The 11,382-nt window shown below is 42.6% G+C and overlaps 1 protein-coding gene across 3 annotated transcripts; it reads right to left on the bottom strand.

Annotated features, from left to right (window-relative positions):
* Positions 1–221: 221 nt before the first annotated feature.
* Positions 222–5,947, bottom strand: LOC136486739 (disease resistance protein RPM1-like). Of its 3 annotated transcripts, XM_066483718.1 has the most exons (3): positions 5,756–5,947; positions 4,030–4,079; positions 222–3,172 (listed from the first exon to the last, which is right to left on the bottom strand). In XM_066483718.1, exon 3 carries the CDS (start codon positions 3,161–3,163, stop codon positions 431–433), a length of 2,733 nt encoding a protein of 910 aa, XP_066339815.1. In that variant the 5' UTR covers positions 3,164–3,172; positions 4,030–4,079; positions 5,756–5,947; the 3' UTR covers positions 222–430. The 3 variants fall into 3 exon arrangements, with proteins under 3 accessions (XP_066339815.1, XP_066339814.1, XP_066339813.1); XM_066483717.1 differs by lacking the exon at positions 4,030–4,079; XM_066483716.1 differs by lacking the exon at positions 5,756–5,947 and having other exon boundaries at positions 4,030–4,356.
* Between the last annotated feature and the right edge of the window lie 5,435 nt (positions 5,948–11,382).

Genomic DNA, 11,382 nt, shown 5'->3' with positions numbered 1-11,382 from the left:
AGACAGCATTATATTTCAATAGAAGAGCAGAAGACCTGAAGCTTTCCCCTAAACTTAAAATGGTCAATAAACACCAGTCAGCATTCTGCAGCCAAGCCAATGTATCACCAATATGATTTTCTCCCACTCTCATATAAGGCATGTAAAAATTTCAAAATACACGGAGATGCATGTTTGATCATAACATCATTTGCATGAAGTCAATACAGAAGGCAAATGTCTCGAACCAACAATTATTCTTAAAGCAACTGTACCAACACAACGAAAATACACAAGGCAAGCGTTTAGACTCTGCAAGTAAAATCCGGATATAACAACAATTCATGACTTAATGGACGAAAAAGGGATTAAAAGTACAAAAAACATAGTTCTTTCACAGACACCATACAAGCATAGTACTGCAGAAATAACCATCTGGCTGTCCCCTGTCCTAGACGCGAATCTCTGGAACATGCTGCATCTTCTGGTGCATCCCATTCGTCAGCCACTGAGTCCTAAACTCCGCGTGCAGGTACAGAAGCCAAAGCTTCTTGAGGGAGAGAAGCGATTCGATGCCTTGAGGGACCTTATCCAGCTGCACTAGGGACATGATGTACAGACCTTCGATGCATGGAAGAGCACCATGTCCAATCTCCAGCTGCTCGACGTTAGGCATTTTCTTCAGGACTAGTGTTTTCAGGTTAGGAAAGCACCCTGCAGAAAGAACCAAAGTGCTTGCACTATTCACCCTGTTAAAGCTCAAATAAGTGAGGTTTGGCACGTGTGGAGCAAGGACCCCCAGTGGATCTTCACCAAGCTGACACCAGCTAAGCGCTAAATATTTTAGATGTTTCCCATGGTTGCGAAATATTGGATACTCCAGTGTCCCATCAGCCCAGCGCCCCCTTACAATTAGTCTGTGGAGCTTGGGAAATTTCGGCACAAGGGCTTGGAGGCAAAGTGTCTCATTCACATCTCTTGCACAGATTAGGAGGCTGGAAAGAAGTGGCATTGCCGAAAGGGTCGCAAAAAGATTAGGGCAATCTTCAGCACTAACATTGTCGATCCATATGCTTCTGAGCTGCATCAGTTTCTTCAGCTGTTCAGCCAAGTCTTTGCTCGCCTGCACTGTCTCAAGAGTCTGTAGTTCTTCCAGGTTCAACAGACCTTTCGGTGCTTCCACTCCGATGAAATATCTAAACTCTGTCTGCTTCTCATCAGCAAACCTGTCAGCCAAAAGGTGCCTTAGCTTCTTGACCTTAACAATCCCTCGTGGTAGTTTCTCTATTTGAGTTTGTTTGATGTCCAGAGTGTGGAGGTTGAAGAGCTTCTCAATGGACTCTGGGAGTGACTTGACTTTGGTGCGCCTTAACCCAATATACCGAAGGTTAAAGAGATTTCCTATAAATGTTGGAACCTCAGTGATCTCAGAATCTTGCAGCTCAAGAACTGTCAAATAGCTTGATTGAGACATAATTGAGGATATCATGTCAGGGGAGAATGAAATTATTCCCTGAGCCACAAGAGTTCGAAGACATGGAAATTTAACCTTAGGTGCCGCATTAACATTCCACCCACATAAGGACAAGCGACGAACATTCTTGTCCACCTGTATCAGTTCACCATACTCGTTTGCAGAACCAAACTTCTCTTCTTTGGCAACACAAAGTGCCAGGTCCCGCATGATATCATGCATCTTGCAAGTGCTAACCCTGCCAAGCTCATCATAGTCTACAACTTCAAGCATATTACGGTGGATCAGTTCCATGAGATTTCCCTCAGCCACCTCCTCTGGTGTATTCTTTTCTTTACTCAGAACAAAACCTTCTGCAACCCAAAGCCGCACAAGGGTTTCGCGTGACATGGGGTAGTCTTCAGGAAACAAGCTGCAATACAAGAAGCAGTTTCTGAGGTCTCCAGATAGGTCATGGTAGCTTAGATTTAAGATTGCTCGGACATGATCATTGGTTGACAGCTCACTCCGAAGCTGGTTGTATGTTTGATTCCAAATGTTTATTTGTGGTCTTGATGACAACAAGCTGCCGATTGTAACAACTGCTAGCGGCAGGCCATGACACCTTTTCACTATTTCACCAGCAATTTCCTGAAGCTCCTCGGGGCATTTGTGGTCCTTCTTGCTGTGGAAAGCCCTTCTACAGAAAAGCTCAAATGCATCAGGTCCACACAACGGTTGGAGCTCAAGATGGTGGCCAAAGGAAGCAATAGCACCAACATGGTCCTTTCGTGTTGTAATGATGATGTGGCTTTCTTGGAGCGTCTGGAAAACATCATGTATTTTGAAGTATACTTCTTGCTCCCAAACATCATCCAATACAATCAAGCATTTTCTATTTTGGAGTTTTCTCTTTATTTCTTCCTTCAAGTCATGTACATCCATTTTGTCAATATCTCTTGGCACTGGTGGTTCCATATGCCCAATCTTCCAGAGTAGCTTTCTCAGCAGAGACTCGACTGTGTAGATCTGTGACACAACGATCCAAGCATGTACAGGGAAGTTGACCTTTTCACGTTCATAAATATTTGTAACCAGTGTAGATTTTCCCAGTCCACCCATACCAGAAACTGTTATCACTGTGCTAGCCTGCTCTTCTGAGTAAATCCATCCAGTCAGCAGTTTTCTATTTTCTTCAATTCCTACTAGATCTTCATCTTTGACAAATTCTGGGAAGCTGTCTTGGGAACGCTGTCTTTCGATCTCAGCGAGTTGGTCATGGTGAGGGACAAGCTGGGATGGCTGCAACCACTGATCCTTCAACTGAATAACTTGCTGAATCTCCCCTTCTATCTCCGCTACCTCAGCAACAATTTCACTGAAAACATGGACATAGTGGGTACCCTTGACGAAATATTTCTTCAGGAACCCTTCTTCCTCTAGTTGAAGAAGATGGTATGAGTATTTGTCTACTACATCCTCAACACGGTAAGCCACCTTCCGGACCTCCCCAATCCAACTCTTGACAAGCTCATCTGTAAGGTAGACTGTGCCAATCTGCTGTATAACTTTGCTCATGATTGTCAGTTTCATCCTTATTTGATCCACTTTACGTGGGAGTTCCTTCAGAGCTTGAACTTTTTCAGACAGCTTATTTATAATGGCCTTGGCAATTTCATCTCCAAGAACAGAACCAATCTTAGTGACAGCAAGGAGCACTGCTTCTGCCATAAGTTTGAGCTGAACAACAAAGATAGCAGGTCATATTTTAGGTAAAGCAAATTTAAATTGAAAGATAGCAGCTGAATTCATGCAGTCACTCATAAGTTAAAAAAAAAAACAATTCCCCCTGTTCTTGTTGATTCTATTCTGCCTTATTATTTTTTTAGCAAATGGAGTTTTGTCTCGGCAAAACTTAAAGCTTATATGACAGGAAACTTTAAAGTATAATGTATTGCACATGCAGGTAACATGTATCAGTACCATATGCAATTCCCAAATGGCTAAATGGACCTCATCAAATATAATTTGGTATAGAAGAGAGATGTTTCACTCATTTTCCTGAAGAGGTAATTAAAATAGTGAATCTACTACGTACTTACTCTTTTAGACATAATCTATCTATAAAAAGACATGTAGCAATAATCAGCATATAGTATAAATGAAACATTGCGCAACCAACGGGTCATAACAACGCAAAACCATATAAAGAGCCACTGGCAGGACGCGGGACACTTGGACAGAAGATCCAGTTGCTACCCCATTTTCTAGACATCCTCAATTGTAACATGTATGTTTATTTGCTTCCAAATTTTCTGAAGGTTAAACAGATTCGGGCAACCATGGAAGGACCATCAATTGATGTCCGTGCTAGTTTCAGATTCAGGGCGACGTTTCCTGAAGTTGCTCCCTGCCTAGTGCCTAGACTCAGTTTGATATGCGATCAGGAAAATTGAAGTCAACGTGTCTGACAGAGAGCATAAAACTAGCCCAATAGGATTGCTGAGAACATGGTCCCTAATGTCCATCAAAATTATCTCATTTACATCCACAAAAAACAGGGATAGTGTTGGCTCGTTTGACAAGCCAATGCGCACCTGCTGGAACCTTGTCCCAGAGCGGAACGGGGGGGATGAATCCGGCAAACCTGAGGCATTAAACAAGGGGAAGGAGGAGGTGAGCAGGCAGCGAGAAGTGCAGAGGTAAGAAACGCGGTTAGGGTGAGAGAAATGCATGCATCTCCTGCTCTACGCTGTCATGTATCCATTTCCCATCGACGCACGCGCCGCTGCCGCACTTGGCCTTGCCGGCGCGCAGCCGTAGCCCATTGATCTCGGCGGCGCATTTCGTCGACCAGGCGCAGCAGGCATGAGGCACCGGATGAGTGGATGACGCAGCAGTAGGACAGCAAGGAGTGGTGTCGGGGGAGGGATGGACTGGAACTGGAAGGATGGTCATCATGTGGGCCAGCAAAGAGCACAAGAGGCTGATTCGGCCCACAGATGGGCTGCCACAGCCCACAGCTGACCAGCAACGTGCGTCGGTGCGTGCACTGCACTCCCACACTACACTACCAATTGGTATTTAACTGTTTCCCCTAAAAAAACATTTGATATTTAACTAATTGAATTTAGAAGTCTTAGAAAAACTAATTTAATTTAGAACTGCCCCTTTAAATTAGAGCAACTCTAGCAGACTACCTAAACACACTGTCTAAACACTCCAAGGAGAGTTTTGCATGGAGGAAGGCATTGGAGGTCATTGCCTTGAATGTTTGCGCCAATAGTAGATGGAGAAGCAATAATAAATTATACTTATGCTTTTTTTCCCCCTTCTACATGTATGTGTGCTATTTATGAGTAGATTAGCTGAAAAACATTGTAACAAATTGGATGTGTGCGAACACAGAAAGGCAGAAGGAAACTCCTTTTTTTATCTTATCTTATCTTTTCAGCATCTCAGTTTTTCCTTTCTAGTACTTCTTTTTTTGTACTGAACCTGCGTTTTCTTTAATATATTTTCAGTAGGGGCTCCTTGCCCCTCCGGTTTGATAAAAAAAACTCTTTTTTTCTAAAACATAAAAAATTAAGAGAAGCCTGTTAACAGTGACATGATTCTCAATGGTGTAAGATTTTTTTTGTGTTTTTTAGAAATTCTGTTATTTAAATGTGTCATAATTTCCAAAATGCATCCTGAGAAAAAAAAAACTTTGTCTTGAAACAGTACCTAAGTACATCCTTCTTTCAGGAACCAGACCAGTGGACATGATGGATTGATCGAAGATGATAAATCTTTATTAGCACAAGCATAGCTAGAAGCCATTCGTTCAGTGGCTGTCTGCTGATAACGACGGAAGAACAAGAACCCCCTCAAGTCTACTTCCCATGCCGGCTCTAATTAAGGTCATGAGAGATGAGACCAGTACCACGTCTGATCCGCGGACCATCGTAAGTACCCAAATCCAGCAGGCGAAGTCGAAGTTCACGGCAAGTTTAGGATTTATTCGAGACACTAATACCGAATCAAGTAACAGAAAGGTAGGCTGGACAGACTCAAGAGTCAGATCCTGAATCTGAACCTCTGGTGTTAATTAAGTCAACCTAATTGCACGACAGCTACGGTTTGCAATCAAGGGCGAAAGGACAGTGATCTTGAAATCATATCGGAGATACAGTACGGTGAACTAATGTTGACCAAAGGATGAACAGTGCTAGAGCGGAGTCGATCTGCAGACACGACCCGTTGAAGCCGTGACCAATTAAGAACAACAAACAAACAAATTAAGGCATGAGTTGCAGGGAAGTACACGTACTACGCACGCACCTGCAGTTGATCGCAGTCGCAGATGTGCCGTGAGAACTATTAGCAAGGCCTCTCACGCTTGGAGTCGGAGCTCACTGCTGATGGTGGGACGAGGGTGGGACGACGACGGACGATGGGAAGCGAAGACCATGACTTGGAGATGCATATAAGACAGACAGCACCTACACAGTCTTTCATTGCGTACTCTACTTCTTTCTTTTTTAATTTGTGGGCCAAGTCTTCTGCACCCAACTCCCATTTTGTAATCGTAAGTTAAAAAATATCCTGAATTGTCTAGGATCAAGACCTGGCAAAGTCTACGGGCCACACCAACCGGGTCCTGCTGGTGCTGTCGCCATCGGCACGTTCTCTCTGCACGTGCAAGCGCCAATGATGTTCGATGCCTTGTGGGTGGAACCGGCCGGGTCCTACCACTCCTACCAACCGTTGCTTTCAGGAACAACCCATTGATTAGGATGTGGTTCAGTGCTTTAAGTATTATTAAAAATCAACTGGTTGTTCTTATCGATTAGGATGTGCTTTAGTGGCTTTGCATTTCTACGACAGTGGAATTATCTTGTTGTATATAATATTGACCTTTCGATCATATTATTATATCTTGTGTGTATTGTCTTTCAGATTTGCATAACTTAGGGGTTGTTTGGTTGGACTACTAAGAAGCTGTCTAACTCAGCCAAGATGTCTGGGATGCTAGATGTTGATAGCCTGGGTTCAGATCTTTGCCTAGCTGCCAGTTACCAACCAAACAGTCCCTTACTTCCTAGCTTTGGTTAATTTGTAGGTTCATTTAGTGCGTGTCCTTCTAAAAGGACTCTTCAATTCGGTTACTTTGTTGTTTTATAACACAAGAATTCAATTTCCATATATTTCCTCTTATTATGCTTCCAATTTTATCTTACAAACCGGCTTAACCATGACACATGTTTTATTAAACTATTCAACTCAAATTTGAGCAGCTATTATTTATCATAAGGCAAAGTTTAACACAATTTATAAACGTATTTTTATTATTCTATGGATTGTGCCCACTTCTTAAAGCTAATAGGGTCATGAGCGCTTGGTAGGTAGCCACACATTCTGTGGCTGTAATGTTCACTAATACGAGACAAGTTTGACATTGCATACAAGAATTTGGTTCCTTGGGGCCATTTGAAGGCCAGATTTGTGTTTCTTTTGCTTTGCACTTGTCATATTTTCCAAAATTGGTCGACAAACAGAACAATCGTCCTGGGAGGTAAGTCGTGGAAATAGGATTTCATTACTGATGTACAAACTGAGATGTCCAACTATTTACAGGAACAAGAGTGCGTTCAGCGTGTGCATGCATGTCCCTATGTTTGTGATATGGCGTGCACATTTTTGTGATGTGAATGTGATGGCTTTTTTTTTTGCGTTAGTGCATGTCTTTTTTGCAATTACAAGGAACTTAAGGAACAACAATATGTAATGGAGGACACTACTACAGAGAAGATTTTTGCAGAGATGGATGTTCTTTATTTTTATATGCAGGTAGCCGACTGCCTCTAATCAATGTTCACTGTTAATGGTGGATGACATATCCATCTCTATAAATCCATTACTCAATCCATTAATAGAGGCGAAAACCTAAAAATTCCGGTCTCTATGTTAAGCCCATCTTTGTTAATGATTTCTAGAAAACCTACAGAAACAAAAAATCATATCTTTGTGTTAAGCCCGCCTCTGTTAATTATTTCTAGAAAACCTAAAAAATAAAAAAATTATGAGCTTATCAAGACTCAATCGTATTCATATGACCTACTAGTTTATTAACATTCCATAATCTTGTATTGAATATTTTGTCTACTAAATGGACTCAAAAGGAAAAAGTTTCAACTACAAAGTTTTAAATCTTATTAAACACTACAACTTTAGCATAGGATGTGTCTTCACAAGATTGTTTGAAAATTTCAAAAATTTGAATCTAAAAAATATGTGAATTTAAAATAAATATTCGAGACACAAAAGAATTCAAATAAAAAATTTATCAACATTAAACATGTAGATCAAGTCGGGCACTACAACTTTGCTATTAACTTTATGAACACAGAAGGTTGTTTGGAAATTCTGAATTTTGAATTTCAAAATCTATGAACTTAAAACACGTACATATTTGGACTTTAGACCACTTCAAATTAAAATCTTTCAACTACAAAGTTGTAGATTGTATTGATAGCAACAACTTTAGTATAGACCATATCAATATCTAAGTTTTTTTGAAAAAATTATATTTCAAAACCTGTTAACTTAAAATAATACTTTTGGACTCTAAATAGTTTTAAATAAAAACTTATCAACTATAAAATTGTAGATCATGTTGGGGGCTATAATTTCGATATAAAGTTTGTTTGCATATGACTTTATATGAAAAACTTTTAAATTATTTTTTTGATGTAATTATTCCTAGAGACGGGTCTCTTAAGACGCCCGCTTCTATTAATCAACTTCTAAAGACGGATATCTTAAAAATGTCGGCCTCTGTTAACGAGAGAGGCTGTTTTTGTGGTGGTTAAACCAATCCACTCAACTAGAGTGTTTTTCTACTTATTTCATTGATCATCTTCTATACTCCCTCCGCCCCAAAAATACAGTCGTCTTTCGAAATATATCCCACAGCAAGGCCTTGTTTAGATTACCTCAAAATTCTAAGTTTTTTTCACTCTCTCTCAATCACATCAATTTTTAGACGCATGCATGGAGCATTAAATGTAGGTAAAAAAAATAACTAATTGCATAGTTTAGTTATAAATCATGAGACGAATCTTTTAAGCCTATCTAGTCTATGATCGGACAAAGTTTATCAAATACAAACAAAACATGCTACAGTGTTCAGATTGCAAAAATTTACAATCTAAACAAGGCCCAGTGTCGTTTTAGCATGTATAGGTGGTTCCCACGCGTACCAGGCCTACGCCTCTCTCTTCTCTCTCCCACCTTCCCTTCCGCTCACTCTTCTCTCACCATTCGCCCGCATGGCCATGGTAGCAACGGATCCGCATCCATCGTCAGTTGAGGCAGGAGCAAAGCGGGTTGCCGCCGGCAAGGCCCTTGGCCGCAGCCTTCCTTCTTCTCCGCAGGTAGCCCCATCTTTTCATCGCGCGCGTCGGTGAGGCAGGTAGGAGGTGGATCCCGTGGCTACCCGCAAGGTCAAGGATGGGCGAGGATCCCATGGCTGCCAGCGCGGTCAAGGACGGGCGAGGATCCCGCGGCCGCCGGCACGGTCAAGGACGGTCGAGGATCCCGCGCGGGCAGCACACCGTCGCCTAGATCCGCATGCCGGGGGAAGCCGTCCCCTTGATCCTCTGCTCCTCCGCCGGCGAAGGCCAGGCGGGCCCCTCGACAGAGGTGTGCTGCTACTCGCCTGGACGTGAGTGGTCGGCCTGGACACCAGCGAAGTGGAGGCTACCCGCTCGCAGGGCCTAGACGAGGACGAGGAGAAACGCAGGATAGGTGAAATCGAGATGGGGATTGGGGACGGACCTACGGAGCGAGTAGGGGTATCCGGGTCTTTTGCCATCGATGTTGGTACGCGTGCCGAGTCCCCGGACGACTCTATTTTTTTTCACGGAGGGAGTAATTGTTATTGAGCAAAATAAACTAGATCACGTTAGTCGACAGCCATGGGTTGACCCACTTGCATTAGTGCCTAGACAAACTTGCCATATGCATCAATCAAAAGTTTTTGTTAAGTATACTCTGCACACATCAGATTAAAAATAACGGTAATGCTCTGAATCGGACGTCCGTCTGCATGCTCGTTGCTGGGCCACGATGCCAGTCCAACAACCCACGCTCCTTCGTTTCTAAAAAAACTGCTCATCCACTTATTCGTATCCACTTGTTCCTCTTCCGATCGCTCTTATCCGCTCGCCTGCTGCCTCCTATTGATACTTCTTAACGACCCGTGGAGGAATTCCGTAAGCGCACAGAACTATTGCGTAGCACTTCACTCGGTGAGTACCGAGTGAAGAATTTATATTTTTTCACAGGAAGACGGAAGGCTAGGTTTATATTTTTAGTTAGGATTGTTAAGGTAAAGCCTAAGTGTATCCTAGATAGGTAAACGATAACGATGGGTTATGTGTGAACTACCTACTAAACTATTAAACAAGCTACACTAGAGATAACTAGGTGTGAGAACGAGCGATTTATCTTTCAGTAACTAAGGGTAAACTAATGACTAGGACAAATACGCTAGTACTTCGGGGCACAGCCCACCTACCAACTAGGAGAGTTAAATAAATAAGGTCTGTCACGAGCCATACGATTTAATAACTAGAGATAACATGATGGAATACAGAGGATGGACAAGGCTATCACCACTTGCCACCTACCACAAATCTATCTGGAGGCCTAACCGTATCCACAGGTAATTTATAGCCTAAGTACCTCGCTTAATCTATAGGCTTACTATTTTGATCTGAGCTATGATGAAATGGGATCAAAATACCCTAACTAGATAGTGGAACCGGTACTAACGAAAGACTACTAATAATGAGATAACCTATGGTACTAATGCCAAACAATAAGCACCTAAGTTCACTAATGATGAACAATAATGAACAAGTACTTAAGTAAAGCAAAGCAATATTACTAGAATAAAGTACTGAATAAAGTAAATGCTAAATAAAAGAGTTAAAAGAGCTACATCAGACCCAGAAGACTCTTCTGGACTCCGAGAGAAGCTCCGCGCTTGCTCTATTTCCACTACTAGACTACTACTCTAAAGCTAAGCTAAGCTAGAAAGCTTGGAGAAGCTTGGAGAGCTTAGAAATGAATGGGGCACTTCTCCACCGAGCTCCACACCCCATATTTATAGTGTAGAGTGAGGGGGGGGGGGTACTTGTAGGCGGCCAGGAGGTCGGTGGCCACCCCAGGGCAACAGGCGGCGGCTAGGGGCACCGGCCAGCCCTTGGATCCACCGCCTCTTGATCCTTTGGTGTTGGTTGGCTCCCAATAGCGGTTATAGAGGCAACACATGTCGAAATTCAGGTAGCAAGGCGGTTTGTAGGTCGGTTGGAGGCTCCCAAGTGTATGACAATGGGCCCATGGATCGAAGGCCATCCAACCTTAGCCATTGATCAAACTGACATTGAATCAATGCATGGGAAGGCTTATGGAGCAGCTCCCACGGATCGGTGAGGTGGCTAGGTCACATGGCACACTAGATGGCGCCCTTGTGGGGCCAGGCGGCGTGGCATGTGGGCCCCTAGCCCCACTGCCACGTCCACTTGACTCCTTTGCCTATATTTGTCACCTTTTTGCACATTTTTGCTATATTTTCCTGCATATAAATAAGTCTACAAGCACAAATAGAACTAGGTGAATTATAAACAAAATGCAACATGTTTCATGATAATTTACCTCACTTTATCATGCTTTTGGGTGGAATGTTGATGGTAAAAACATGTGTTAGTGACCATCAACAAAGCTCCCCCAAGCTACCCCTTTGCTTGTCCCCGAGCAAAGATGTGGGTTTAGTATGAAATAGGTGTTGAATTAGGAGTTTCTACTATATAGCGCCCAGCAAAAACTCATATACAAACAAATACTATCTCTTGAGTTGAACATGTTAGCACTTAGAAATTCATCATCAGTCTTAGCAATGT

This window comes from Miscanthus floridulus, chromosome 10 (assembly GCF_019320115.1).
Source record: "Miscanthus floridulus cultivar M001 chromosome 10, ASM1932011v1, whole genome shotgun sequence".
NCBI classification, from domain to species: domain Eukaryota; kingdom Viridiplantae; phylum Streptophyta; class Magnoliopsida; order Poales; family Poaceae; genus Miscanthus; species Miscanthus floridulus.
Note: the sequence above shows the minus strand (reverse complement) of the source record. Positions and strands in the feature narration are given on the sequence as shown.